The sequence below is a fragment of the Heptranchias perlo genome, chromosome 7 (genome assembly GCF_035084215.1).
Source record: "Heptranchias perlo isolate sHepPer1 chromosome 7, sHepPer1.hap1, whole genome shotgun sequence".
NCBI classification, from domain to species: domain Eukaryota; kingdom Metazoa; phylum Chordata; class Chondrichthyes; order Hexanchiformes; family Hexanchidae; genus Heptranchias; species Heptranchias perlo.
Genome location: NC_090331.1, coordinates 72,152,836 through 72,177,345, shown reverse-complemented (window position 1 = coordinate 72,177,345; position 24,510 = coordinate 72,152,836). Strand labels below are relative to the sequence as shown.

Sequence of the window (24,510 nt, the reverse complement as noted above, 5' to 3'; positions counted from 1 at the left end):
GATGGGAGACCTGTCCCAGTTGAACTTTTATCCAAACCAGAATTTCAGATCCTTTGACTTTGCCTTCAGACCCACTTCTTTGGGTCATGACAGCCCTGCCCAATATTGACCTAAATTTCTTAAACAGCCCATTAATGGATAATGTGGGTGGAACTTTTGGCATAATTTCTGGTGCGAGCATTTTCCACTCAGCATTGTATTCCCTCCTGTCATCTAATAAAGCTAGTAAGCTAATGTTTAAACAACGAACACAGTGGTCACTACCTGCCTTACGTTGAGACTTATTCTATCCCTTGACACAAGGAAAATGTGTTAAGATTTCCAAGCCATATTGACAGATATACCCTTATGGCAATTGGAGGCTACTGAAGGCACATAGGAAAATGACAGGATCAACAGGATTCGAGTTGTACTGGGAGGTGCATTACTGCTTTGCAACCCCCCTGTTTGCTTCACCAGTTCAAGAGAGGATTTAGCAACAGGTCCTTCATGAAGCTGAGTTTATATTCTATGAAATGAACATAAGTTATGGCTGTTCACCAGCTTTTGTCAAGGGTTTTTGTTGGGAATGTATCTTTAGAGGAAAGAGGACAAATGAAGCTGAGAGGAGCAATATTTTTGCAGGTTTGGAGGGAAGGATGAAACCACCTGAAGAGGGTATTAGTCAGCGTACAGCACGTTCAAAGCTACTATATTATTTGCTCATAATGGAGTTGCAATTGTTTGTTCTGGAACAGGATACAACAGTTTGGTTCGCCCGATGGTTCAATGAATTTAGGCAAGGAATAACTGAGTGATGTAGAATTTAAAGTGCAAATTATTGGTATCCCCAACTCAGCACTATCCATGTTAATATGAAGCTCTTCAATATTTTTGTATCTTGAGTATATTCAGAAGTAACAATGTTAAAATTACAAAAATGTGGGAGATTTGCCAGACATTTGTTGATTTATGGAAGCTAATGGTTCTGCCTAGGATGCGTATAATTCAGCTTTTCTGGCAGAATGCTAAATGTATTCTTATCATCAAGGGCATTTCAAGCTCCGAGTAACTTAATGAATGGCACACTAGAAAGGTAACGATTTATTCTGTCACATTAAAGCATTTCCTGATGCAAATCACACCTTTTATGTATTAATGCAGAATACAACAAAATATATTAAGAAACTTTTCACTAAAAGGAAAAATTCTGTGCACTAAACATGGATTCAGATGTTCAGCCACACAAGCATTTACTCAGAAGCCAAATTGACAGAGGACAGCACTTCTTTAATATTGAACTATCATTTTGTGAACAAAGGCCATCACGCCTAGATTTTGCTGATATGCAAATATGAGTCATTAAAATAACAAAGCATTAGATTACAGCGCATGATCTGGTTAGATATATAAACCCCACATCTCACAGCCTAGTATCATGTTCATCAAAGCAGCCTTTTGGGTGAAAATCCAAAATGGGAAAGGTAAGTCGGGTATTTAATATGAAGTTTAGCAAGCTTTTAGGTTTTTACTGGACTTCTACCCATCCTTTAGATTGTATCAAATTTTAACCTTCCTCTCCACACTGCAGATCATCTTTTACGAGGACAAGAACTTCCAGGGCCAGTGCTACGAGTGTAGTACTGACTGTTCAGATCTGCATTCATTCTTTAGCCGATGTAACTCTGTTCGAGTGGAGAGCGGCAGCTGGGTGCTTTATGAGAAACCAAATTACGCTGGATACCAATACATTCTGACCAGGGGGGAATATCCAGACTACCAGCGCTGGAATGGATACAACGACAGCATTAAATCATGCCGTCTGATTCGCCATGTAAGTAGAAGCTTAAAGTAAAAAAAATAGCAACTATATTTTTCAGGTGGTCACTCACTGAAGCTTTTAATGTTCTATTTAAACTCAGACCCCTGGGGATTCATTACAGATTTACAAATAATGGCAGTACTTTATTTTCAATGTTGTCATACAATCATCTTATTTTACTAAACGCACATAACATTATGTACATTAATAAGATTGTAATTGTTTAAACAATACTATATTAAATAAGTTTATATACAGTAATGCTTAAACTACCTAGAGAGTGGTTAGAATGTGGAACTTGCTATCTCATGGGGTGGTTGAGGCGAATAGCATAGATGCATATAAAGGAAAGCTAGATAAGTACATGAGGGAGAAAGTAAAAGAAGGATATGCTGATGGAGTTAGATGAAGTAGGGCGGGAGGAGGCTTGTGTGGAGCATAAACATTGGTTTAGACCAGTTGGGCCGAATGGCCTGTTTCTGTGCTGTAAATTCTATGTAATTTAAAATATATATTTTTTTTAATTTTGCACTATTTGAGGTAAGGAATGTTAGTGTCAACCTTCCACTTTGGGCGTACGGTGTCACTGTCGGAACTGTCAGATTGGGCAGAGCTTGGATATAAAGCCAAAGTAAAGCTTCTTTTTCTCTGGCCCAATCTGGCAGAACATGGCTATTAAATGCTGGTCTCTTTTAGAAAGCCCACGTGAATGGCTGAATGGGTAAATTCATGGTTGGTGTGAAAAGGAATATCTTTCCAACATTGAGTCTAAAGCGCAGTGTTGGGGCATCGCAGTGGGAGCTTTGCTCTTCCTTCACCCCATGATATTCCTGACTTTGGAATGCTTGTTGCTGACCCTCTGTGGCAAAAGCCGAAACATTTTTATATCCCAGCACTGATTACATTCAATGTGATCAGCACAAACATTCACTGTATAGCAAATAAAATAAATCTAAATAGAACACCGACAAAACAGTCAAAATAAAAACCGCGAACGCTCATGTGTAAACATTATCACATTTTGAGAACAGGGATCAAAAGTACTGACAACTGGGACCTACAGTGACAGCTTCTGATAGTATAGAAACCTGATCAAAGTCAGAATAAAACCTCGATATAAATTTAAACACATTCGATTCTTTGTAATTCCAGATGCCATGGGAGTGATTTCAAAGATGTAATTTAATAGTAGCTTCTAATGACAGTAATGAAATGCTTAATCCCTTATTTAGTCTATGGTAACAACTGAACTCATTGCTGCCACTTAATCATTGCTAGATATCTATTACTCTCTTGTGCCCAATAACTTCACTCTAAAGCCGTTATAGACCACTGCACTGTGCCACCAGCTTATCTAAATATGTGCTATTTATAGCATGATAATGATTGTGTTATTAAATGGCGATACATTTTTTATAGTTGGAGAATTAGAGCTTAGAATTATAAATATTACAGCACAGAAGGGGACTATTTTGCTCTTGTTGCTGCCAATTCTTTAATTAGAACTGTCGGCTCCATTTCCATTTCCCTGCCCTTCTCTCGTATCCTTTTATATTCTTTCTTTTCAAATAATTTTCTAATTCAGTTAAATGATAATATAATCTCTGCCGCAACAGTCCCTTGTGGTAAAGCATTCCGTGTTCTAATAACTCTACGTGAAAAAAATATGTTCTAACTTTCCTATTTGTTTTTCTCATTGAAGAAGGTTCGTTAAACATTGGCTCATAATTTATGGCGGTCTCTTACTAAATATTAATCTTACTGTTTATCAACTCACTTGCCTAATTTTCTGATGCCTGGCGGGAATTGGAAAGCTGTAATGTTGTTACCTATTTGCGAACTATAATTCATCCTCTCCTTTTTAAGTTAACAAGTTATTTCTAGAAGTTAACTTTTTGCAGTGAGGTATATAAAAAAATACTAAAAAAACTTATCTTAGAACATTATTAATTTTGTGCTATCTTTTTTCTACTCAAAAAATCATAGTGGGGTCGATCTTGACTTTGTGCGATAGTGTAAAAAGGGTGATAGCGAGTCGGCAGCCCGTTTTACATTTTTTCCGCTATTTATTTCCATTAAAGTCAATAAAAACAGGGAGAGATGTAAAACGGGCTGCCAACTCACTATCACCTGTTTTACACAATCGCACAAAGTCAAGATCTACTCCATACAATTGCTTTAAGACAAACAGTACCTATTATCTTTCAGTTGTGTTGCTTGGAAGCTAATATTCAACTCCTTGTATCATTAGCAAATTACTAATTATCATTTATTCCATTTTAATACTGCAGACCACTGGCGGTTTATACAAAATTAGAATCTATGAAAGGGCTGACTTTGGTGGACAGATGATGGAATTCACCGATGATTGTCCATCTATCCATGATCGCTTTCCGTACCGTGAACTCCAATCCTGCCAGGTGCTGGAAGGTGCCTGGGCCTTCTACGAGCATCCTAATTACAGAGGGAGACAGTACCTGCTTGAGAGAGGAGAATACAGGCGTTACAGTGACTGGGGTGCGAGCTTTCCAACTGTGGGCTCCTGCCGTCGCATTACAGACCTGTAGAAGGTCACAGTTTATGGCCTGTTTTCCCCCATTTGATTGTCCTTTAAAATCAAATAAAGTTTGAGAAGCAGCATGTTTGAATTCTGTGTCTTTCTTAGTGACATATTTAGATATGAACATATTTTTGAAGCTGAAAAATGGAATGTTACAATAGGAAGTTTAAAGGCACAATCTAAATGAAACCACTGGTCTTTTTAAAGCACGTATGTGTGAAAGAGGATATAAACAAAAACACCACTAAAACATTGGAATCTATTGCAAACTATATTAACTAATGAAGAAATTAAATCAAACCTGCGCTAAGCTAAACTTTTATTATTTGTCAAGGAAATTTTAAAATTACCAACACATGAAAAGTTAGAAACTGAAATAAAACCTTATTTGCCTTAAATCATTGAGAATTTACATTTCAAATAGAGAAACACATCGCATATTTTTTCTAAGGATCTCCAAATATGCTTTTCACATTGTGATGCTAATACGCTATGTCATTAATTCACCCCCAAAGACAATGGGGGTGATTTTAGGAGACAAATGCGGGGGGGGGCTCTGAAAATAGCGCAAATCGCTCCAACCCGCCAGCTTCCGAGTTTCCCAGGGACCCACCTGTGTGAGCACGGACGACCTGAAACCAGAAACCAGAAGTCCCGCTGACAATTAAAGCCGGCGGGATGACGGTTGAAGAGCCAAATGTACCTCATTGAGGTACTTAAGGCACCTGGGGGTGAAACCAGGCATGAAGGGCCAGATCAGGGAACAAGAAACAAAATTAAAAATAAATAAATAAATAAATAAACATGCAATGAAGTGAAAACACTAAATGAACCTACCTTTGAAACCTGCTCCAATGTCCGATGTCTCCCGTTCCGATGTCCCCCTCTTCACCTTCCCGATGTCCCCCTGATGTCACCCCCATCTCACCCTCCTGATCTTCCCTTCTCCCCCCCACCCCCGATCTTCCCCTCTCCTCCCCGATCTTCCCCTCTCCTCCCCGATCTTCCCCCTCTCCCCCAATCTTCCCCCTCCCCCCTGATCTTCCCCTCTTCCCCCCCCCCACCCCCGGTCTTCCAGTCTAGCGCCGGATGACGTCTGGCTCTCTCTCTTTCCCGGTCTCCTCCTCCTTGCATTGCAGCTCCTGATGGCAGCCAGCCTGTCAATCAGGCGAGCTGCCGGGCGTGAAAGCCGGAGAGGACGTTAATCATCATCAATCAACATGCGATCGCGTCGGTAACGGTAAGTTTGGTTCATGCGGTTTTGCCACGCGCCCAATCGCCCTCCCCCACCCCCTGCTGCCATCTCACCTCCCTGCTAATATCAGGGCATATGTAACATCCATTCAAACCATGTGTATTCCCATTGCAATCCTCTGAACCACCTTCAAGCATGGTTTCTCAGGTTATAAGTCTGAATAATCTCTGTTGTGTTGCATTCTCAAAAGTAACCTGTGTATTTTCAATATTTTGGAAGCTAGTACTTGCACTGGTGAATTGCCCAGAACTATTGGATGCAGGAACTGGTATTGCTGATTTACCGAGAGGTTGAACTTCTCTTTTAACTGTCTGAAAGGACTCCTTCCATAGTGAGATCTTCTACCCACCCTATCACCTTTGATTCTCGCAATCCATCTGACTTCTTTTCATTTTTATGAATCAAATAGATATAAAACCCATTTTTGGGAGAAAACGTGTTTGAAAAGGGTTGCTGGTTTATTTCACATTCCTCACGCAAGGTTTTCTCCATGAAATATTTGATTTGCTTCTTGAAAATGTTTTCTGCCTTGTTCTGTTTTGTTTCTTCTTTTGTGGTTGTCAACTGTTATTCTTTTGTATTTCTATTGTTTGCTTCTTCCTACAATCTAAAGGACTTTAAAATCCAAGCTTGGCAACATGGCACCAATAGGACTCACCTTACCCCATCTCTCTTATTCTTTCCAACCCTAGTGATGTCCTTCACTATGGGCCTTGGCCCTTAGGTTTCTTAATACCAAAAAAGAATGAAGCTTTCAGTTAATTATCGATAATTTCATTATAGACAGCTGTCTCAGTCTTAATCCTTTCCAAGTCACAGAGAATTTATGGCAAATGGTTTAAAGAGAAAAAAGGAAGACTTGCATTTATACAGCGCTTTGTACAACCTCAGGACGTCCCAAAGCACCTGTGCAGCCAATTAAATACTTTTGAAGTGTAGTCACTTTGTAATGTAGGTAACATAGCAGCCAATTTGCGTACAGCAAGCTCCCACAAGCAGCAATGCGATAATGGACAGATAATCTGTTTTTTTAGTGATGTTGGTTGAGGGATAAATATTGGCCAGGGCACTGGGGAGAATTCCCCTGCTTTTCTTCAAAATATTACCACGGGATCGTTTACGTCCACCTGAGAGGGCAGACGGGGCCTCGGTTTAATGTCTCATCAGGAAGACGGCACCATCTGACAGTGCAGCACTCCCTCAGTGCTGCACTCAAGTATCAGCCTAAATTTTATACTCAAGTTCCTGGAATGGGAATTGAACCTATAACTATCTGACTCAGAGGCAAGATTGCTACCAACTGAGCCACAGCTGACACCAAGGTAACAAAAGAAACAGGGTGAAAAATTGACCTTCAAATACCACATCACCTCATTTGTCATTACAAGATTCAGAATTTAAAATGAAAAGGATATAAAAAGCAAGAGCAGGGAAGTGGGATTAATTGGCATAGCTCTTTCAAAGAGCCGGCACAGGCCCGCTGGGCCGAATGGCCTCCTTCTGTGCTGTATGATTCTAAGATTCTATATTTCATGTGATTCATTTATTTAAAGATGAACACTAACCAGAATATGAAGATCTCTCTCAAATGAAGTTTCACAGAAGCTCTGACATTACAGACATGCTGCAAACACTTTTGGAAAATATGTTTTTAATGACCCACAGTCAGGGGCTGTTAACTTAGTCACAGTTGAACAGCAAAGTATTGCTGAGAAGCACTGAAATTATCGTAATGTTCGGTGACTAGATAGTGAGGTTAGTGAAATATGAGCTGAAATCTAGAAATCCCCCAAAGTGTATGCAGATATTATGCTATATATATGCAGTTATTATGCTAATGATAGCCTAGATATCATAACATGAACATGTTCTAAATATAGATTTTGTATTTCAATCAATTTTAAAAATATACTTCAGGTTCAAACATTCTTTGCTAAGGCCCATCATACAGAACACTAATAAGGTTGAAAACAGCTGGGTAGAAGACAAGATAAATCCAGAAGTCGTGTCCCACGATGTCAAAATTCTTTGTGATGCGTTATTCTATCTATACAATGAAACAAACCCCAGCAATTATAAAACACCACTTCTATCCTCCTTATAGCCCCACTTCCCTTGTCTTAGTTATCTATGCCATTTTACATTTACTCAAATTTTCCTTCCTTATCATTCAACCTTGGTTCGGAAGCTGAATCCTGACACATGACTAGTTATGTGCATTGTTGAATGTTTGGCTTAGTTCATAATCTATTTTGTGTGACTCAATAAGTTTTGCTTTACGCTCCTGCATCCAGCACTCATCTAAAGATTGTATCAAAAAAACTGGCCAGAGTTTGGCCTAAGAGAATTAGGATGTGAGACCACCACTTGGATTTTTGGTGCCCATATTGTCCCTGTGGTGTTCTCAGCAGAATGAAAAGTACGTAACCCCAATCCATCCACTAGAAGGAGTGCTAACCATTCTTATGCAGAGTATCTCCTACACTTGTCAGAACAAAGATGGTGCTAGGCTGAATTCCTGATAGCTGTTTAATTTCTTGCTGGATTTTCATAACAGTTCCACTTGTAATGGTTGCTCTATTCTTTAATACTGGTATCCTTGCCAATGTTCTGAACTGCCAAGTCATTTTCCTCTTCCTGAGCTTTGACACTGCTTCAGGGGTCCTGGGTGTGCAATTCTTGAGTCTGAGTAATAGAGTTCGGCAGCACAAAGGGGCTTGAAATAGCAGACATCCTTTAAATCAATAGTAAAAAGCGGTCTTGGAATTATTAGGCTGAGATGTTGACCAGTAGCACCTGGAATAGGTAAAGGAAGTGGGAGGAGGATGTTCATCTTTAGAGTGCTTATCCTGATTGGAAGTGACGTGGGCTGACTGTTCCATCTGTTTAGGTTGGTATATATGTTGGTTGGAAAGGGGCAAGGGGGTAAACTGTAGACCAGTCAACCTAACATCATTAATAGGTAAGCTTCTAGACATTATTATACGGGATAAAAATGAATACTCACTTGGAAAGACCTGGGTTCATTAGGGACAGCCAGCACAAGGCAGAGGAGATGGTAAAGTCCAAAGCCTGTATGGCCCCAGTCTGAGCATTCCTGAGAGATGCTATTACAGGTGTCACAGACCGATAAGGTGACCACACACCACATTCCCACAGTAGACCACTCCACACTCTCTGGAATGTTTTGGAAGCTCGCTGGCAGTCGGCCCAATGCATTCAACATTGAGCATTTGCTGGTGCACAGAAATCATGCAAAGTCTGCGGGGGTGAAATTGATCTTCGCCAGTAGCACGAAACGGGCTCATTGCAAATCGACAACCCATTATACACCGCGCCCGATATTCTGTTGCATGGCTATGAGCCCATTTAGTGCTATTTGCAAAGACCAATTTCACCTCATGCATCTCTGTCCTCTTCAGAAGATTTAGGATACAAGCTGGCCCTCCAGTGTGCTGTTTGCTGGGCCATCCTTCCCACCTCCACCTGCTGAGCTCAATGAGTCACCCAATTCAGACCTCTCCATTAATATCTAGAAAAAAGGTGGAGAGTGACAAGGGTTAGCACGTAGCGGCAAGGGTAAGCAGAAGCACATGAGTGGCAGGTTTTCATGCTGGATGTGCGACTATGTGTGCGACTGAGAGAGTTAAATAGAAAGAGAAGAGGAAGGGAAGATGCCCAAACGCCTTGCTGTGCCTGGCTTCCAGCCTGGTCACCTCCGATGCTATGTGCATTGGATTTATACATCCCTTTCAGACCCTTGTTACAATCACTGAATCATTCAGAGCACAATGGGAAAGGTAACATTTTCTTAAAAGCAGTTATTATATTACAGTATTTTAACCATAATTGTGCAAGATGACACATGAAGATTATTATTTTTGTGAGATCAGCTTTTATGAGGACAGGAACTTCCAGGGTCGGCACTACGAGTGCAGTACTGACTGTGCTGACCTGTCCTCTTACTTCAGCCGCTGTAACTCCATCCGTGTTGAGAGTGACTGGTGGGTGGTGTATGAGAAACCCAATTACATGGGATATCAGTATGTTCTGAGCAGAGGAGAATATCCTGACTACCAGCGCTGGATGGGATTCAATGACAGCATCAGGTCATGTCGCACCTACCCATATGAAAGTCGGTATTTATTTATGAAGGATTGTTGTAAGTTTTTTCTGGTTGTCAACTTTGGATATTATTATGAATTTCCATAGCTTTCTTTCCAATCCTGAAAACAGAACTAAATTTAGAAACACTGGCTTAGAAATTGGATGGCACCGCACCCGTTTTTAAGGTGCTAAGCAGGCGCCAAACAGGCTCATAAGCCTCCAATATGGTGGGCAGGATGCTTAGGCTCATTACAAGGCGCATGTGATTGAGCAAGAAGGTGGCAGACGGGGTATAATGTGGGGAAATGTGAAATTATCCACTTTGGTAAGAAGAATAGAAAAATGGAATATTGTTTAAAAGAAATGTTGGTATTCAGAGGGATTTGGGTGTCCTTGTACACGAATCACAGAAAGTTAATATGCAGGCACAGCACGCAATTAGGAAAGCAAATGGTATGATGGCTTTTATTGTAAGGGGGTTAGAGTATAAGAGTAAGGACGTCTTGCTGCAATTAGATAGGGCTTCGGTGAGGCCACACCTTGAGTACTATGTATAATTTTAGTCTCCTTAACTGTGGAAGGATATAATTGCCTTAGAGGGAGCGTAACGAAGGTTCACTAGATTGATTCCTGGGATGAGCAGGTTGTCCTATGATGAGATATTGAGTAGTTTGGGCCTATATTCTCTGGAGTTTATAAGAATGACAGGTGATCTCATTGAAACATATAAAATTATTAGGGGGCTTGACAGGGTAGATGCTGAGAGACTGTTTCTCCTGGCTGAATAGTCTAGAACCAGGGGTCACAGTCTCAGGATAAGGGGTCGGCCATTTAGGACCGAGATGAGGAAAAATTTCTTCACTCAGCGGGTTGTGAATCTTTGGAATTCTCTACCCCGGAGGGCTGTGGATGCTGAGTCATTGAATATATTCAAAACTGAGATCGATAGTTTTTTGGTCACTCAGGGAATCAAGGCATTTGGGGATAGGGCAGGAAAGTGGAGTTGAGGTAAAAATCAGATCAGCCATGATCTCATTAAATGGCGGAGCAGGCTCGAGGGGCCGAATGGCCTACTCCTGCTTCTATCTCTTATGGTCTTATGATCGTATTGAATAGCAGAGCATGCTCTAGGGGCCGTTTGACCTGCTCCTGCTCCTATTTCTTATGTTCTCATGTATGTGTGCCGTCCTCCATATTGCAGTCGGCAAAAAAATAAGCATCCAGGGCATGTGCCTGAAACAGGCGTAAGGCCCTTTGCATATTCAAATAAAGGGCCTACACCAGTTTGAGGCCCCCTGTGCAGTACTGAGTTGCCCTAAATGCAGCCTGCGCTGGGCACGTTCAGGAAAACCAGATCTACATGGGGCCTAACAGGCATTCCTTAAAGGGACCACTGCAAGCTACAACCAACAAGGTAAGATTTTAAAATATACTTACCTGAATGTGGAGGTGGGAGGAACAGGAGTACTTGTTGGTTGTGTCTTTGAAATAATATTAAAGGGTTGCTGATCACACCATGATGCATGGCCAGGTGATGAGTTTAAATGAGATTGATGGCATTCAAATGAATCCAGACCAATCCAGTGGATTGAATAAAGAACAGTCAGATGGATTTTAATGTGAATAAATAAGGTCATGCACATTGGTGCAGGAAACAAGATCCACTGTGCACACAATGAAGTGTAGTAACTTGTGGAACAGAACCTCAGCAAAACACTTGATGTTTTGTGATTAACACATTTAAAATGACTGGATAATTGGCTGGGTTAGCATAGGATTTAACGTTCTAGAGATAATTATAGGTACAGATGATTGACTGGTCCATGGAGCACAAAGATGTTCGTACTGCTGGGATCATGGAAATATCATTTGTTGTAAACAGCCATCCAGGTTTGAATAATGGATGTTGTAAGGCACGATAGATAGTCTAAAATTTTACTTAATTGTCTTTAGGAATATTAGGAAGAATCTTTTTCTCAACTTTCATTCAAGAAATTAAATAAATTGAGTAGATTCCTTGATGTGTCACATGGTCTGAACAAGAAACAAACCCTTGATAGTATCACAGTTCAGGATTTTAAAACACTAGTTTTTTTTTATTCGTTCACGGGATGTGGGCGTCGCTGGCAAGGCCGGCATTTATTGCCCATCCCTAATTGCCCTCGAGAAGGTGGTGGTGAGCCGCCTTCTTGAACCGCTGCAGTCCGTGTGGTGACGGTTCTCCCACAGTGCTGTTAGGAAGGGAGTTCCAGGATTTTGACCCAGCGACAATGAAGGAACGGCGATATATTTCCAAGTCGGGATGGTGTGTGACTTGGAGGGGAACGTGCAGGTGGTGTTGTTCCCATGCGCCTGCTGCCCTTGTCCTTCTAGGTGGTAGAGGTCACGGGTTTGGGAGGTGCTGTTGAAGAAGCCTTGGCGAGTTGCTGCAGTGCATCCTGTGGATGGTGCACACTGCAGCCACAGTGCGCCGGTGGTGAAGGGAGTGAATGTTTAGGGTGGTGGATGGGGTGCCAATCAAGCGGGCTGCTTTATCTTGGATGGTGTCGAGCTTCTTGAGTGTTGTTGGAGCTGCACTCATCCAGGCAAGTGGAGAGTATTCCATCACACTCCTGACTTGTGCCTTGTAGATGGTGGAAAGGCTTTGGGGAGTCAGGAGGTGAGTCACTCGCCGCAGAATACCCAGCCTCTGACCTGCTCTCATAGCCACAGTATTTATATGGCTGGTCCAGTTAAGTTTCTGGTCAATGGTGACCCCCAGGATGTTGATGGTGGGGGATTCGGCGATGGTAATGCCGTTGAATGTCAAGGGGAGGTGGTTAGACTCTATCTTGTTGGAGATGGTCATTGCCTGGCACTTATCTGGCGTGAATGTTACTTGCCACTTATGAGCCCAAGCCTGGATGTTGTCCAGGTCTTGCTGCATGCAGGCTCGGACTGCTTCATTATCTGAGGGGTTGCGAATGGAACTGAACACTGTGCAGTCATCAGCGAACATCCCCATTTCTGACCTTATGATGGAGGGAAGGTCATTGATGAAGCAGCTGAAGATGGTTGGGCCTAGGACACTGCTCTGAGGAACTCCTGCAGCAATGCCCTGGGGCTGAGATGATTGGCCTCCAACAACCACTACCATCTTCCTTTGTGCTAGGTATGACTCCAGCCACTGGAGAGTTTTCCCCCTGATTCCCATTGACTTCAATTTTACTAGGGCTCCTTGGTGCCACACTCGGTCAAATGCTGCCTTGATGTCAAGGGCAGTCACTCTCACCTCACCTCTGGAATTCAGCTCTTTTGTCCATGTTTGGACCAACGCTGTAATGAGGTCTGGAGCCGAGTGGTCCTGGCGGAACCCAAACTGAGCATCGGTGAGCAGGTTATTGGTGAGTAAGTGCTGCTTGATAGCATTATCGACGACACCTTCCATCTTTTTGCTGATGATTGAGAGTAGACTGATGGGGCGGTAATTGGCCGGATTGGATTTGTCCTGCTTTTTGTGGACAGGACATACCTGGGCAATTTTCCACATTGTCGGGTGGATGCCAGTGTTGTAGCTGTACTGGAACAGCTTGGCTAGAGGCGCAGCTAGTTCTGGAGCACAAGTCTTCAGCACTATAGCTGGGATGTTGTCGGGGCCCATAGCCTTTGCTGTATCCAGTGCACTCAGCCGTTTCTTGATATCACGTGGAGTGAATCGAATTGGCCGAAGACTGGCTTCCGTGATGGTGGGGATATCGGGAGGAGGCTGAGATGGATTATCCACTCGGCACTTCTGGCTGAAGATGGTTGCAAACGCTTCAGCCTTGTCTTTTGCACTCACGTGCTGGACTCCGCCATCATTGAGAATGGGGATGTTTGCAGAGCCTCCTCCTCCCGTTAGTTGTTTAATTGTCCACCACCATTCACGACTGGATGTGGCAGGACTGCAGAGCTTTGATCTGATCCGTTGGTTGTGGAATCGCTTAGCTCTGTCTATAGCATGTTGCTTCCGCTTTTTAGCATGCATGTAGTCCTGAGTTGTAGCTTCAGCAGGTTGGCACCTCATTTTTCGGTACGCCTGGTGCTGCTCCTGGCATGCTCTTCTACACTCCTCATTGAACCAGGGTTGATCCCCTGGCTTGTTGGTAATGGTAGAGTGAGGAATATGCCGGGCCATGAGGCTACAGATTGTGCTGGAATACAATTCTGCTGCTGCTGATGGCCCACAGCGCCTCATGGATGCCCAGTTTTGAGCTGCTAGATCTGTTCTGAATCTATCCCATTTAGCACGGTGGTAGTGCCACACAACATGTTGGATGGTGTCCTCAGTGCGAAGACGGGATTTCATCTCCACGAGGACTGTGCGGTGGTCACTCCTACCAATACTGTCATGGACAGATGCATTTGCGACAGGTAGATTGGTGAGGACGAGGTCAAGTAAGTTTTTCCCTCGTGTTGGTTCGCTCACCACCTGCCGCAGGCCCAGTCTAGCAGTTATATCCTTCAGGACTCGCCAGCTCGGTCAGTAGTGGTGCTACCGAGCCACTCTTGGTGATGGACATTGAAGTCCCCCACCCAGAGTACATTTTGTGCTCTTGCTGCCCTCAGTGCTTCCTCCAAGTGGTGTTCAACATGGAGGAGGACTGATTCATCAGCTGAGGGAGGACGGTAGGTGGTAATCAGCAGGAGGTTTCCTTGCCCATGTTTGACCTGATGCCATGAGATTTCATGGGGTCCAGAGTCAATGTTGAGGACTCCCAGGGCCACTCCCTCCTGACTGTATATCACTGTACCGCCACCTCTGGTGGGTCTGTCCTGCCGGTGGGACAGGATATACCCAGGGATGGTGATGGAAGTGTCTGGGACGTTGGCTGAAAGATATGATTCTGTGAGTATGGCTATGTCAGGCTGTTGCTTGACTAGTCTGTGGGACAGCTCTCCCAATTTTGGCACAAGTCCCCAGATGTTAGTAAGGAGGACCTTGCAGGGTCGACTGGGCTTGGTGTTTTGCCGTTGTCGTGTCCGGATATCTACAAGTGAGCTGATAGAATATCTATAGTCCATGTCTTGAGTTTCCTAGTTCAGGGCTGGTAACTACTGTGTTTAGTAGCAATACTGGATAATGGAATTTGCATAGAATTCCCAGTACATCTTCTGGCTCTTGTAAAACAGAAAATATCGCATTCAGGTCCCAACTGGTGCAGATTAAAACTGCTGATTGAGTTTATTTATGCTTAAACAATTTATTGAAGCAAATGTAGCAGGCAAATAACACAAAATACAATAACTTTATAAAAGATCTAGAAACAGCCCGCATAAAGGTAATTTTCTCTTTTCAAGCTTCAGGGTTTCTCCAGGTAAAAATAAACAACCAACAAAATGACCTCCAACCTTTACTATACTTCAGTGGAATGGACCAGATTCTCATGAAACTCATGGGCCTTCTTTTGGCCCTTGATAAACGGAATATGGTCTGAAGGCAGATTCTTCAGGTAGTAATGTTACACATGGAATATGTGAGGCCCAAATCTTCACAGAGATCTATGAATCCAAATGAATATCAGCCATTATATCAAACCTGCTAGACATTGAAAGACCCTCATGTTTTACAAGCTTAATTCATTTGAATAAACAGCTGAGAATCCATTTTGATGAAAAGAAAAATAGTACAGATTCTTACAATATTAAAGCCCAATATTATGAAGAAGGTACCATGGAATGCCAGGAGAAGTTGGGCAAGGATACATTGTCTGGGAATTGTCATCTGGCCACTTTTCCCCTGCTTCAACCAGCTACGATTGATACAAACCAACAACGAAGATACATTTATGACTGACATCAATCCATTAAAATAATTATTAACAAAACTCAAGGGCATACAAAATTGTTATCAAGACAGTTTAAAAAATGTCACAATACTGGAGATAATTTGCCCCAGAGAGTTATATATAGTATGTTAATTTATAATGAGGTAGCTGAAACCCTTCGAAATATAGATCATAATCTGAAACCCCAGAACCTAGCACTTAACCTAATTAATTCCTGACTGGATGTGTTTTTCCTCAAAAATAAACCAGCACAAATTTCACAATTTGTAATTGTTGGGTCAGATGATCTATTCTCAGCTTGACTCAGTTGACAGGTTTCTTGCCACTTGGACAAAATGTTGTGGGTTAAAATTCCATACCATTCTTTGACTGTATAATTTAGTTGATACTCTAGTACAGTATTGGAGGTGGCATCCTTTGGATGGATATTCAACCAAGCTCTATCTGTCTGTTCAACTGCATGTTAAAGATTCCCAATTGCACTAGTCAAGGAAGAGCAGGAAGTCTTCCCACTGCTCCGACCAGCATTCTTCCCTTTACCAGCAACATCAATAAACAGATTAATTGATCATTCATCTCATTTGTTTGTGGGATGTTACTGGTGCAAAATGGCTGCTGCATTTGACTCCATAACCACAGCCACTGCATTCCAAAAATTATCCATTGTGAGATTTTGTTCTACACCCAAGGAAGGTGGGACCTTGGTTTAACATCTCGTCCAAAAGCCGGCACCTCCAACAGTGCAACACTCCCTTAGTATTGCACTGAAGTGTCAGTCTAGATTATGTGATCGAGTCCTGGATGGAGCTTGAATCCACAACCTTCTGACCTAGAGATGATAGGGCTACCATTGAGCAAACTGACACTTAAACAACCACAAATCTGGGGTCTTACTGAGACTCACAGGAAATGGACTCAAGCTCTTCAGTACTAAAAATAGGAAAGTGCAGAATTGCACAGATAAAAAAAATTGATGGAGCACCTGGTCTCCCAATTTAATGCTCTTTCAGCACTAGTTGAGCGCAGGACTGAGGGATCAGCCCATTAGACTCATCTCCACCCTGGTCATAATTGGATGTATCAGTTTCCAAGAGCCCATTTGTTTATTGAATATAATCTATGAATACAATATATCAGAGGCAGGATTGCTTTGGGCATTATGTTTAGTGATGTTATAAACATGTTCTTTATGAACTCATTTACAATGTCACTATGTATAGAAACCAGAGCAACTCTTCCTCCATAGCAGTATTTAGTGAAGAATGGCTGCAGTGCAATGGATCTTTATATTACATTGTTGCTTTAATCAATACTCTGCTATCTCTCTCCTAGTGCAGGTTCATTGAAGATAGTTCTTTAAAAAGAGCCATGTCGATTTTGTTCAGTCTCATTTCATTCTATTTATAGTTTTGAATTTCAAGTTGTGCTGAGTATGTTACTGTTTTTGCCTTTTATATTAAATGTTTAACTTGTTCTTGGGACTTTGACTGGGATTCAGATATTCTCCCGATTTATTAAGTATGTCCCATTTTTTAACAATGCTGTCAACAGAATGCCATTTTCACTTCATTCTTTGTCAAATATTAGTTTGAACTGCTGTTTCTTGTGTGCTAACTGGTATTCTAATTCTACACAGTGGCTGAACTCAGATTCAAAAATGATTTATAGTGAGAGCTTTTCTCCCCCTCATCGTTTTGGGTAGGGTATCTTGAGACGGGAGGATTATCATAATGGGCCGGAACTTGCTCCGACCGCCGTGGCTAGGCTGTCCGCACATCCTGCGGACAAACACTAGGAAAAATCTTACCTCATGGTCTCCGACGTCCACTTGCTCTCTCTCCAATTTTTTTAAAGTTGTGAATTCAGCGCAGGTTCATTCGGAACCGATAGAGACTGTGCGAATGGAAGCCACGCCCGCAGAATCTGTCAAGAAGAGAAGTCACGTCCACAAGCAGGTAAGTAGAGATCGTTCATTCACAGTTAACTTCAGTATTTTAGTTTAAATAGAAATTTAACATATCTTATAAAAAGCCAAGCAAATAACTGAAACCTACAGAAGTTAGAAGTTAAAAAAAAAGTTTTTAATTTTTAGTTTTTTGAAAAAAATTTTAACGATCAAAAAATATTAAAATAAGAGTAATAGGACATTCCACATTTTTAAAATTTAATTTTTTGTTGTTTTGTTGTCATTAACAGTCATCGCGCTTTTAAAAAGTAGTGTAGAACTGGTATTTTCCAGCGTATCTTTCGGTGGAGTAAGTATCTTTGTTCCTGCTGGGTAGATGGGTAAGTTTTCGAATGTTTAATGATTCCATTGATTATTTCGTAGCGTGGCCCTTTCATTCGGACTTGTCAAACTGCCAGCGAGCCAATAGGAGCAAATTCACGATTTCCTGGTTTTAGTGCACATGTGTGCATTCATGAACTTGCTTCCTGGATCCGCCGGCAGAGAGAGAGGATGTCATTGAGGAATGGTGTCCTCGGGTGAGCAATTTATGCCCCATTATTTTTCAAGCCATTCAGTCATTTCTTCTTTCAGTTTAATTTCTTCGTTGCTCATTTTTTAGTGCACTGGCTTGACACATTTGCAATAAATTCCTCTTTGCACTATTTAATTTAAGTCTTTAACGTACTTATTTTAATTTGGAGCTCTGTCAAATATACTTTATATGGGTGTTCAGAAACAAAGTTTTCCTGAACTGACCTTTTCTGAGAGAATGAACAACGTAGATGTACAGAACTTTGAAGGAAGAGGCAGAATTTAAAAAAAGTGGGAGAAAGATTGCTTCCTGCCAAATTCCCGATTTCTCCACTTGGATCTTAGTCAGGATAAGAGCAAGGCAGGCATTCAACAATAAAATACAATAAGAACTGGGAGCTCTCAACTCTTAGACATATAGGAAGTAATTATACTTTGTGCGATAATGTAAAACAGGTCCTTTAACTTCAATGGAAATATAAATCGGGAGAGATGTAAAATGGACTGACAATTCATTATCACCCATTTTACAAGATCGCACAAAGTCAAAATTACCCCCATAGAGCTGAATATGATTTCACTGAAGAAAGGAAGATTGAAGGGGACATGATCCAAATCATTAAAACATTGAGAGGCAAAGATGATGTGGATGAGAACGAGTTAATGCCATTGACGAGCACAGAACTAAAGGACACAGGTTCAAAATGATCAAATCTCAAGAGAAATTAGAACAGTCTGTATGTTAGCTTAATTCCACAGGTCAGTTTCAGGAACCACAAGAAAGTCCTGAAATTATATAGTTGAGGAGCAATTTAGTTATTTAGCATAACTAGCACAATTGAGTGGATGATCCATCTCAGCCTCCTCCCGATATCCCCACCATCACAGAAGCCAGTCTTCAGCCAATTCGATTCACTCCACGTGATATCAAGAAACGGCTGAGTGCACTGGATACAGCAAAGGCTATTGGCCCCGACAACATCCCAGCTGTAGTGCTGAAGACTTGTGCTCCAGAACTAGCTGCGCCTCTAGCCAAGCTGTTCCAGTACAGCTACAACACTGGCATCTACCTGACAATGTGGAAAATTGCCCAGGTATGTCCTGTCCACAAAAAGCAGGACAAATCCAATCCGGCCAACTACCGCCCCATCAGTCTACTCTCAATCATCAGCAAAGTGATGGATGGTGTCGTCGACAGTGCTATCAAGCGACACTTACTCACCAATAACCTGCTCACCGATGCTCAGTTTGGGTTCCGCCAGGACCACTCGGCTCCAGACCTCATTACAGCGTTGGTCCAAACATGGACAAAAGAGCTGAATTCCAGAGGTGAGGTGAGAGTGACTGCCCTTGACATCAAGGCAGCATTTGACCGAGTGTGGCACCAAGGAGCCCTAGTAAAATTGAAGTCAATGGGAATCAGGGGGAAAACTCTCCAGTGGCTGGAGTCATACCTAGCACAAAGGAAGATGGTAGTGGTTGTTGGAGGCCAATCATCTCAGCCCCAGGACATTGCTGCAGGAGTTCCTCAGGGCAGTGTCCTAGGCCCAACCATCTTCAACTGCTTCATCAATGACCTTCCCTCCATCATAAGGTCAGAAATGGGGATGTTTGCTGATGACTGCACAGTGTTCAGTTCCATTCGCAACCCCTCAAATAATGAAGCAGTCCGAGCCCGCATGCAGCAAGACCTGGACAACATCCAGGCTTGGGCTCACAAGTGGCAAGTAACATTCGCGCCAGATAAGTGCCAGGCAATGACCATCTCCAACAAGAGAGAGTCTAACCACCTCCCCTTGACATTCAACGACATTACCATCGCCGAATCCCCCACCATCAACATCCTGGGGGTCACCATTGACCAGAAACTTAACTGGACCAGACATATAAATACTGTGGCTACCAGAGCAGGTCAGAGGCTGGGTATTCTGCGACGAGTGACTCACCTCCTGACTCCCCAAAGCCTTTCCACCATCTACAAGGCACAAGTCAGGAGTGTGATGGAATACTCCGCACTTGCCTGGATGAGTGCAGCTCCAACAACACTCAAGAAGCTCGACACCATCCAAGATAAAGCAGCCCGCTTGATTGGCACCCCATCCACCACCCTGAACATTCACTCCCTTCATCACCGGCGCACCGTGGCTGCAGTGTGCACTATCCACAGGATGCACTGCAGCAACTCGCCAAGGCTTCTCCGACAGCACCTCCCAAACCCGCGACCTCTACCACCTAGAAGGACAAGAGCAGCAGGCACATGGGAACAACACCACCTGCACGTTCCCCTCCAAGTCACACACCATCCCGACTTGGAAATATATCGCCGTTCCTTCATTGTCGCTGGGTCAAAATCCTGGAACTCCCTTCCTAACAGCACTGTGGGAGAACCGTCACCACACGGATTGCAGCGGTTCAAGAAGGCGGCTCACCACCACCTTCTCAAGGGCAATTAGGGATGGGCAATAAATGCTGGCCTCGCCAGCGACGCCCACATCCCGTGAACGAATTAAAAAAAAAACTCCTCTCAGGTTCACCTCCACTTATCTTTAATCATGGGTTGTGATTGAGTGATGGACTTGGCCTTCATGGCACTCACGCTATCATTCACTTTGTATTAATAGTACTACCAAAATAGCAATATTTATTTCAAACTGTTCCATATTGGAATTTATACAATCTTCACCAAAAACCCATCAGATGAGGGAATCAATAGTTAACTCTTAATTGTGGCAGAAAATAGATTATATTGAAACGTTGTCTGGTTGGTTGAATCTAAATATGAACATTCTTCAATCATATTAAATCATTATTATTGTCTGTGTCGATAGAGAACAATTCCCTCGTCTGGATTTGTGTTGAAGGTAATATGTTTCAACTTTGGCCAAAGATTCAAAAGAAGTGCCAGATACAGTCTACCAAACTATCTTAGGAATTGACTCAGACTCAATGAACATTATCTATATAGTTCTCTACAGAATTTTATAAAATGCATAATTTCCAAATACAATTGCACAATGTAAAATTAACGAAAACACACCGTCACTGTTCTGAACTTCAGCATTAGCTCAGTTGGTAGCATTCTTGTTTCTGAATCAAAAGGTTTAAAACCCATTTAAGGACGTGAACACAATGGAGTAGATTTTCAACTTGCCCATCGGGCGTAAAACTGGCATTGTGATCGACCACCCATTATAGAAACCATCTGATTGCCGTTTCCATTGATTGCAAAAAAAAGGAAAGACTGGGGAAGATTAGAAACTATAAAGTTTTAAGATCCCAAGAAAGAATGAGTTAAAATAAGTGGTAGTGTGGTGAGTGTTAATTTCAACAAAATAAACACACAGGGAGGAGAAAGAAGGCATATTAAAGACAGTCAAAAGATTCAAGTTCAGCAGAGCAATGATATTAATAGCACTGATAAAACAGTGACAATAAGAATAACTATAAAGAAATAGAGCGAGATCGGAGTCTGGAAATGAGAGAAGCATTACTTTCCAAGATGAAAAGCCTTTTCTTGTATCCTATCCAGGAGGGTGAAAGAGTTACTACAATAGCTGCTCCAGATATGGCAGCAATAGTCAAGTCTGCACACCACTCTGAATTGGTGTTTGTTTCACAAATATCGAGAAAGGTGCCATTTCAAAAGTTTCTCGAGAACTGTCTCAAAGGAGACTATAGACACAGAGATAGAAATCAGATACAGGGAGAGAATGGAGGATGAAACAGAAAGGGACACCAAGACCAAAGAGACAAAGGAAGAGGAGCAGGGGCAGAAAGAGAGAATGGAAACACAGAGACACAAAGGGAACAAACAAATCAAATGGAATATTGGATAGGATACATAGAAAAAACACCAAGTAAAAGAACTGAAAGATATAGGTCTGACATGGTGGTTGTCCAATGCATTGTATCACTGAGTACTTGGTTGTGGGTTAGCACCCTACAATTCCCTATGTGGTGAGATGTTGGCCTCGACTATGCCTGCAGAAGAAACTGAAAAGTGGGGTCCAGGTGCATTCCCACAAGAGATGGGGACAACCTGAATGTTGTGTGTTCTAAAGTCCTTTGAATTCTACTAAAATGGATATGTTTCTGTGCTGATGTTGTGGACGATGTGAGTGCCACCTATGAAGTGAAGTATGCTTTGTGGAGCAGTGGATACACATTTAGCTCGCTTTGGTTTTATTGTCAAGAATTCATGATACTTTAAGAACAATGGCTAATTTTTCATTATTTTACTTTATTTTAAAATATTTTCAGAACATGACTGGAGATTGAAAAAGATTATCATTTGAATAGTATTTTATTCATGAATGTGGAATATTTTAGTGCCCTCTTGTGCATTAATGTTTGATATGGCAACACTTGGATTATCTTCAGAGGACAAATTGCTGCTGTTCAGAAAAGTGTTTCCCAAGATCAACATGCTCAAAATCACATTTTAACAGTTTGTGTTTAAATTACAGGTAATTGATGTAAATATCCTATAATTACAGTATATAGAACAGAACCAGCAAATAAAGATCAAATGAGGCTAGGACTCAATAAAATCTCATTTATTTATTAATTGCAGTTTGATTTAATCACTTCTTTGAAGGAATCAAGTCAGCACAGTGGAATTTTAGAAATGCATCATACGACGGAAGGAACCAACAGATGGACAACTGCCGCCCCAGTCACCAAACCGCTTGTATTCACCGGGTCTCATGAAGTACTGCCTTCCCATGTAGTTGGGATATTCATAGAAGGTCCAGTAACCGTCCATCACATGGCAGGAGTGAATGTCACGGGAGCGGAAACGATCGTAGACAGATGGACAGTCATCCATGAATTCCATCATCTGTCCTCCAAAGTCAGGCTTCTCGTAAATCTTCATTCTGTAGGAGTTACTGCTGGACTGGAATGGCAGGAGAATCATGTCAGTAAATTTTTTCCCTTTTTGAATGATTTTATCACTGCACAGTTTACAAAGCAGAGCTTGTCAAGAAATTTCTGAAGCAACAAAATGGACAACAAGCTTTGTATTTAGTCACGGTTATATAAATAGACAGATGCCGACAGGTTATTTACCACTACAATTGTTTTTCAGAATATTTTCAATTAATAATTGGCAGTGAAATATTTTGGAATGTACAGTTTATTTAACTTTGATAAAGATCATCAAATTGTCCTGAGTGATGAATTCATCAACAATTATTGAAATCATTGTCACGACTTGAATTATTGAATATTCCACTCAAGCTTGTTAAAATTCCTGTTGCATAATCGGTTCAAAATGAAAATAAAAATTAATTGTAATTTATATTTATCGAAGTATATTACAAAAGTGGTTTGGGAGTATTCCCTCTCTCCCACCACCACCTGCCCAAAAACGAGGGTGCAGGACAGGCGCAGCGCACTCAACGTACAGACCACCTGACATGCTGTAAACATGCCTGGATTCAGGCAGCAACATTGTCCCAATGTTCGGAGCTATAAGCCCACCCCTTGGCAGAGGTCAATGGCCCCAAAATCAGGAGTGGAGTTCCAGCCATTGACCCAGAGCTGAGAGGCCTGCAGCTGCAGTAATTCCAATGTGTGTAGAGCCTCGTGTCTCGGCCATCCAGACCCAAGGTTCCAATAGCGAATGGGATAAAAAGCCCCATTGATCTGTTTAGAACTCCTTGGCCCGGCTGTCTGACCCACTCAAATCCTCCTATCTGAGAAGGGTTAGACCCAAGAGATAACAACTTCTTCTGGGTGTCCTTGCGTTTGAGCACTCCTGCCGACAAAATGGAGGAAAACGAGGCCGAAAGCTCCAATCAGGATCCCCACCTCATTTCCACAGGTGTCCATCCCCTCGGTTGATCCACAGGAATCCCTGGGCAACGTAAAGGAGGTGGAAATCTGGCCTCATGAGACTTCAGCCCCTTTTCACTTTCCATTGTGTGAGAAAATAAGTGTTTAATATTCCTCAATGAGACATGGAAGCAGCTTTTCACCTTTCTCCAGAAGTGAGTGATTGAGATGCTGAAAATTTATTTAGTGGAGTGAAGAGTTAACTTGAAAGGAACGTGTGTTGAATATTGTGAATGTTAACAACCTGTTGCATTCATTCAAATATTTAATATCGTCATCAGTGTTAGAAGGTACAATACAAACAGAGTAAATGAAACAAGTTTAAAACTTACATATGGGTAGGTGCGACATGACCTGATGTTGTCATTGAATCCCATCCAGCGCTGGTAGTCAGGATATTCTCCCTTGCTCAGAACATACTGGTATCCCATGTAATTGGGTTTCTCATACAGCACCCACCAGTCACTCTCAACACGGATGGAGTTGCAGCGACTGAAGTAAGAGGACAGGTCACCACAGTCAGTATTGCACTCGTGGTGCCGACCCTGGAAGTTCCTGTCCTCGTAAAAGAAGATCTAAAGAAAAGTAATTATTTCATTAAACATTTCTGCAAAGCTGTAATAAAATAACATCATAATATTGATCAGTAAATACCTTTCCCAT

General features: G+C 42.0%; 2 protein-coding genes across 2 annotated transcripts; one reads left to right on the top strand and one right to left on the bottom strand.

Annotated features, from left to right (window-relative positions):
- Positions 1–1,454: 1,454 nt before the first annotated feature.
- LOC137323848 (gamma-crystallin S-1-like) lies at positions 1,455–4,368 on the top strand. The gene is made up of 3 exons (XM_067987855.1): positions 1,455–1,463; positions 1,571–1,813; positions 4,093–4,368. Exons 1-3 carry the CDS (start codon positions 1,455–1,457, stop codon positions 4,366–4,368), a joined length of 528 nt encoding a protein of 175 aa, XP_067843956.1.
- Positions 4,369–22,630: 18,262 nt separating this feature from the next.
- On the bottom strand, positions 22,631–24,510 carry LOC137323851 (gamma-crystallin S-1-like). Its single transcript, XM_067987859.1, has 3 exons — positions 24,502–24,510; positions 24,180–24,422; positions 22,631–22,906 (listed from the first exon to the last, which is right to left on the bottom strand). The coding sequence occupies exons 1-3, from the start codon at positions 24,508–24,510 to the stop codon at positions 22,631–22,633; spliced, it is 528 nt and encodes a 175-aa protein (XP_067843960.1).

Coding starts and splice junctions, on each gene's coding strand:
- LOC137323848 (XM_067987855.1), top strand. Junction 1,814..4,092: donor CATGCCGTCTGATTCGCCAT/GTAAGTAGAAGC, acceptor TTAATACTGCAG/ACCACTGGCGGTTTATACAA.
- LOC137323851 (XM_067987859.1), bottom strand. Junction 22,907..24,179: donor CATGTCGCACCTACCCATAT/GTAAGTTTTAAA, acceptor CTGCCATTCCAG/TCCAGCAGTAACTCCTACAG.